The sequence below is a fragment of the Ipomoea nil genome, unplaced genomic scaffold, assembly GCF_001879475.1.
Source record: "Ipomoea nil cultivar Tokyo-kokei standard unplaced genomic scaffold, Asagao_1.1 scaffold0322, whole genome shotgun sequence".
NCBI classification, from domain to species: Eukaryota; Viridiplantae; Streptophyta; class Magnoliopsida; order Solanales; family Convolvulaceae; genus Ipomoea; species Ipomoea nil.
The window spans coordinates 686,028-692,834 of record NW_017616750.1 but is presented as its reverse complement, the minus strand read 5'-3'; the positions used below and the strand labels follow the sequence as shown (position 1 = coordinate 692,834).

The 6,807-nt window shown below is 38.6% G+C and overlaps 1 protein-coding gene across 1 annotated transcript; it reads left to right on the top strand.

The window, feature by feature from the left end:
• Window positions 1-447, top strand: LOC109171580. Its single transcript, XM_019320632.1, has one exon. The coding sequence runs from the start codon at window positions 1-3 to the stop codon at window positions 445-447; it is 447 nt and encodes a 148-aa protein (XP_019176177.1).
• Window positions 448-6,807: the final 6,360 nt, after the last annotated feature.

Genomic DNA, 6,807 nt, shown 5'->3' with positions numbered 1-6,807 from the left:
ATGCTGGGTATACTGGTCGATAATGCAGCGCATGGTAATGTTATAGATTGGCTCTTTCATAATATCTCACTTTTGTCAACTGAAATGCTGCCCAAATTTATCATGGCTTGCTGGGGTATTTGGCAGAGTAGGAATGATTGCGTATGGAATGGCGTCCAATTTGCGACTAACACAATGCTGCTGCGATCTGTTACATTCTACCACAATTGGGCTAGTGTAAATGCTTTGGAAACAACAAGGAATCCGCATGCAAGGGAAGAGCAATGGGAACGTCCAGCAGCTGGGCGGTTAAAGCTTAATTCGGATGCTTCTCTAAATCATACAAACAATGTAATGGGTTTAGGGTGGGTACTCCGAGATCAAGAAGGCACTTTCATGGCGGCAAAGAATAAGTGTTTGCGTGGAGTTTATACAGTTGATGAGGCGGAGGCTATTAGTTTGAGATAAGCTTTGAGTTGGCTCAAGGACACTGGGATGGCCAGTGTTGATGTTGAGATGGATACACAAGAAGTTTTTTATGCTCTTACTAGTCCTTCTTTTTCTTCTGCGTTCGGTCTTATAGTAGATGATGTTAAAGAATTGGCGTCTGGGATAGATGATGTCCAATTCAAGTTTGCAAAACGATCTGCGAATGGTGCCGCCCACATTGTGGCAAGAGAGGCCTATTCAGAATCAGGTTGTGGGGAATGGTTTGATGTTCCACCAGCTTTTCTTGTAAACTGTCTTATTGGTGATTTAAAGCATTAAGCTTTGAACTTCAAAAAAAAAAAAAAAAGATAATAGACAATGTAGTGAGTATAATCAATTGATGAATTTGAATGTAAAGAATTTTTACATTAGAGAAAAATAAAGACAATATAACTAATGAAATTATTTCTCTTAATTAATTTATTGATAATGAATATTTTTTTTTAATAAAGACATTGTAGGGACAATGTAGCTAATATAATCAATTAATGAATTTGAACTTTGAATGTAAAGAATTTTTATATTGGAGAAAAATAAAGACAATATAACTAATGAAATTATTTCTCTTATTTAATTTATTGATAATGAATAATTTTGTTTTGAATAAAGGCATTGTAGATACATAATTCTAAATTAAAGAAATGCATATGTATTATTTTTTGTTATAGCTACTAAATTAATATTGAATTTAATAAGAGTAAAATAGAGTACTAATTATGCCAACTTTGAGTGGGATGGGGTTCGAACCTAAGACCTTTCTTATTGAAATCAATGAATAAGTTAACGGTGAACTAACAGAAATTAACGGAAAAGATAATATTTAACGGAAAAGTTAACGGATAATCATATCTACTATCTACTATATCTACTATACTAATAAGAGCCCAAGAGAGTTAGGCCTATAATGGGTAGAAAAAATGGCGGTCACATATTTTAATCAAATGAATGGCTCAGATTGATTAAAAGATTGATCAGATTTAAATTTTACACTAAAATTTCCTAAAATACCCACACACCATTACTAATTCCGTTAAAATTTTAAGAATTGCCGTTAGTTCACCGTTAACTTACTCATTGATTTTAATAAAAAAAAAAAGTCTTAAGTTCGAACCTCATCCCAATCAACGTTGGCATAATTAGTACTCTATTTTACTCTTATTAAATTATATAAATAATAATTTAGTAGTTACAACAAAAAATAATACATATGCATTTCTTTAATTTAGAATTATGTGTCCACAATGTCTTTATTCAAAAAAAAATTATTCATTATCAATAAATTAAATAAGATAAATAATTTTATTAGTTATACTGTCTTTATTTTTCTTCAATATAAAAATTCTTTATATTCAAATTTATTAATTGATTATATTCGCTACATTGTCCTTACAATGTCTTTATTCAGTGAAAAACAAATTATTAATTATCAATAAATTAATTAAAAGAAATATTTTCATTAGTTATATTGTCTTTATTTTTCTCAAATGTAAAAATTTTTACATTCAAATTCATCAATTGATTATATTCACTACATTATCTATTATCTTTTTTGTGCACTATTTTTCTAATTAAATATCAAAGTTATAACATAAAATAATGCTATATATTTATTTACCAAGTATTTTATTAATACCATGAAAAAATTTAAAAAATATAATTAATAAAGTCAACCATATTAACTACTTGAGAGATTTTGTGACAAAGAGAGTATTCAAATCACACAACAAATTGAAGTGAGAACTACCTCGCAATGTCCTTGTTTGACAATTAGCAGTTAGCGGATTATACTAGCGGATTTGACCTTATTTAATTATTAACATTGGGTAGAAAAAATGACCGTCAAATTATTAAATCAAATGAATGGTTCATATTGTTCAGGTTTTAATTTTTTTCTTTTAAGATTTTCTAATTTATCCTTAATTATATGATTATCCATTTAAATATTCCGTTAATTCACCGTTAGTCTAATTCTAATATTAAAGTCTAATATAGAATTATAACTACACCATTAATCTAATTCTAATAAAAAAGTCTTAATAGAACTTAACCACAAATCCTAATGTCGAAATCTCCTCAAACAATATTAGTATATATTTAATATTTTATGCCCTAATTTTTATTTGTTCTCCCTTATGCATGTCCCGTATTTGATTTCAACCATACCTATACAATTATTTTATTGACAATTATAATCAATATTGACTATATTATCTTGCATTTGTAAACTTAGAATTACCTATTTAACCCGCACGGGCTTAGCTCAATGGTTTAGTGGATAGTATTTGGGAGAAGAGACCAAGGTTTGAACCTCGGCGGCGGCAATGCGGGAATTATGTTCAAAGTGGGCAGATTCCTTGTGCGTATCAGCATTTGACCCTTTCTGCTGAACCATTGAGTCACCGTGATTTACAACTTCCCACAATGCTCTGTCGTGTCGGAGTGTGGGGGGGCCTTGGGGTTGGGGACTCAACCTTTGGGAGAACAATTACCTATTTAAATACGCAAATTCAACCTTCAATTATCTATGCATGAACAATTTCAATATAATCTTTCCTTAATATACTTTAAAGTACTTATTAAAAAAAAAAAAGCATTGGGCATTATCCCAATCGCGCAATGCGCGTAAAAAACTACTTCATTAATGATAAATTAGGAAATCTCAAGAAAAAAATTAAAATCTGATAAATCTGAGCCATTCATTTGATTAAAAAATTTGTCCGCCATTTTTTCTACCCATTATAGGCCTAACTCTCTTGGGCTCTTATTAGTATAGTAGAAATAGAGAGTTGAATTTTTTGAGATAGAAAACAGAGTGTTTTCTAGAATTTGAGATAAGTTCGGCCGTGAATTTGTCATGGCAATCTTAACTTATTATGCGATATTCACCCAACCGAATAAACCATTATGCGATATTCTTTGTAATTCGAGTGTGAAGAGAATATCAAGTCAACCATGTCTTCAGGAGGTTATGGGTTCGAGCCTCGGTGAAGGCGGGGCGGTATTGACTCGTTGAGCTTCAGTGGGTTGAGAAAGTATATATGAATAGATACTACATGTAACATGGTCAATAGTACTCAAAAAAAAAAAAAAAAAAAAAAAAAAAAAACTACATTATCTATAAAATGAATCTGAATAATTGTGCTAAAATAAAATTACAGTGTATATAAAATGAAACTAAATAACACTTTCACATATTCGAGTTGAATTAGAAAAAGAATTTAGTGTTCATATAATAAGACAATGAAATGTCTGTATAATGTCAAATGAAACAAACTTTAGTTGAAACAAAATAAACTTTATAGTTGAATTAGAAAAAGAATTTAGTGTAAATAAACTTTATAGTTGAATTAGAAAAAGAATTTAGTGTAAATAAACTTTATAGTTGAATTAAAAAAAGAATTTAGTGTTCTTATAATAAGACAATGAAATGTATGTATAATGTCAAATAGAGTTAATACCCAAAATGGTCCTCCGACAATTAGCTAATACTTGATTTTGTCCCAAAGTATTAAGCGTACTTAATTTAGTCTTCTTACTTTTAAAATCACACCCAATATAGTCCTCCGTTACAATTACCGTCAAACCACCGTTATTTTGAGGGCATAAGCGTCATAAGCCAAGCCAGCGCTTATCTTGAGGGCACCACCCTTAACGAAGCTAAGCAAGAGTGAGAGAGGAACACCGGACTGCCGCTGCCATCCATTCCTTGTCACGGAATAGGGAACCGACCGCCAACTACCACCCACTGCCACCGCTGCTACCAGTCGAGAAGAGGAGAGACAGAGGTCCAAAGGTCGCGAGGCTGCTATGCCGGAAGACTAGCTACCACCGCCGTCTACTGCTCGCCGAGAAACCAGGGTTGCCAAAGCTGCTTTGCCCAACCGCCATCGAGCTTCGTCGATCGGCCATACGCGCTGCCAACATCTCCAGCCACTATCGACGAGAGGGAGAGAAAGGTTAGCCACCCCCAGGAAGTAGCCTGTATGCCGGAGAAATTAAATTCGTCGGTCACCGCCACCGTACACTGTAGTTGCTGCTGGTTTGGGTAGTTGATTAAAGACGTGAAGGTTGAAGATAATGATAGTGGAAGGTGGTTCGGCTGGTCTCCAACAAGAGAAGAAAAAAAATATGGAAAGAAGCCGGAACCAGCACAGTCCGGCGTCGGTTAAAGAAGCTAAGCAAGAGGGAGAGAGGAACACCGGACTGACGCTGCCATCCATTGCTTGTCGCCAGAACAGGGGACCGATCGCTAACTACCACCCCTGCTGCCAATCGAGAAGAGGAGAGACAGAGGTCCACAGGTCGCGAGGCTGCTACGCCGGAAGACCAGCAACCACCGCCGTTAACGTTGTACTTTGCCCGGTTCGCAATGGTGAACAGAAGAGCCTTAAGCGAAGTGGTTCCAGATTTGGGGAAGCTGGCTAAGAGGACATCATGGGGTGTGGTTTGAAGTGTTGTTGGAGTGCTAGGAGGCCATGGATGATCCATGTTGGGTATCAATTCCATTGAGCAAATGAATGTCTCCATCAACTACCCATCCCCTTTCTCTTGGCAACGAAAGTTCGGCACACAACTTCATTTTAGGGAAAGATGTGCTTTAATCACTAAAATGACGCTTATACCCTTCAACATAATGGTTGATTAATGGTAATTGTAACGGAGGACTATATTGGGTGTGATTTTGAAAGTAAGAGGACTAAATTGAGTACGCTAAATACCTTGGGGCAAAATCGGGTATTAGCTAATAGTCGAAGGACTATTTTGGGTATTCTCTGTCAAATAAATAAACTTTATGACGGATATATTAAGAATGGATCTTAATCCAAGAAAACCAACCCGAAGGAAGATGGAGAGCTAACCCGGGCAAGGTCGGCTCAAGGTGGACAAAGCCGAATACGAGATCGGTCATGACTTGGGCTCAACCACTATGGTCCGCTACGACATTAGACACGGAGCCTACGAAGTGGCTCGACCGGCAAGGTCATCCTCCGTGGTTGGCCTTCGATGTCGACCCTCGAAGTCGGCCTCCGAGATCGGCCTCTGTTGTCGACCTTCGTGGTCGACCCTCGAAGTTGGCCTCCGTGGTTAGCCCTCGAGGTCGGCTTCCGTGGTCGGCCCTCGAGGTCGGGCTCTGTGGTCGGCCCCGAGCCTTCGTGGTCGGCCCTCGAAGTTGGCCTCCGTGGTTAGCCCTCGAGGTCGGCTTCCGTGGTCGGCCCTCGAGGTCGGGCTCTATGGTCGGCCCCGAGCCTTCGTGGTCGGCCCTCGAAGTTGGCCTCCGTGGTTAGCCCTCGAGGTCGGGTTCCGTGGTTGGTCCTTGAGGTCGGGTTCCGTGGTCGGCCCCGAGGTTGGCCTCCAGGGTTGGCCTTTGTGGTCTGCCTCCAGGGTTGGCTCCAAGGTCGCCTCCAATGGCAGTTGGGCGAATACCTATTCTTGTCAGTCACGCTATTTTTGTGGAGTTGGTTAGGCTTATTACTTTAAATAAGCATCATTTGTCCTCATCGGAGGCATTTTCATCATCTCAATCTCCATCCTTGTCTTGTTATTACACAATTTAATCCTTGTAATAACATTCACACCATATCAATAGCATTGTCTCCACGACTAATATTCATTGTCTTTTCCTTACTATTACCTTTGTATTTATTTTCTTAATATTTATCATTTGTTTATCGGGTTTGTTAATTCCGACCACCCAGGTTAATTAAATCCATCATTGGTGTTTTCGTTGAGAGCTCGATATACAAGCTCGAGCGTACTCTATATTTTCTGACATACCATAGCAATGGAGAGGTCCATTTCATGCAACTCTCATAGCTCCCGTAACACCCACCTCACCCCGAGCGGGAACAATCTCAATGGTCCCGTGAGCCGACAAACCCATTCCATGAGGTCGATAGGGGACCAACGGGACCAACTCAACAGCAATCGCAATGGCTGGTCGACTCCAATTGCCCCACCACCAACCCCAGGCCTTCCCGACGAAGTGGTCGCGATTCAACAAACTGGAACCTTCCTAACCCGCCTCATCGAAGGGCTAAAAGGAGTAGTGAAACCTCCTCAACTCGGCATCGAAGCGCCGCATGGGGTCGTGCAGAGCAGCTAACCCTCACCCTGCTCCCTCCGGGGCCGAGCGTGATGCCGATCACCCGGTCTCAACAAGTGAGAGGAGCTCAAAGTGAGGAGCCCAACACGAGGAGCTCAAAGTGAGGAGCTCAACTTGAGGAGGTCAAACTGGGGAGCTCGAGTTGAGGAGCTGAAGGTGAGGAGCTAAAAGTGAAGAACTCAATCGAGGAACTCAAGATATGGATCGGAACTCATGCTCTCAAACTCGGTTAAGGT

Coding starts and splice junctions, on each gene's coding strand:
- LOC109171580 (XM_019320632.1), top strand. CDS start 1: ATGCTGGGTATACTGGTCGATAATGCAGCGCATGGTAATGTTATAGAT.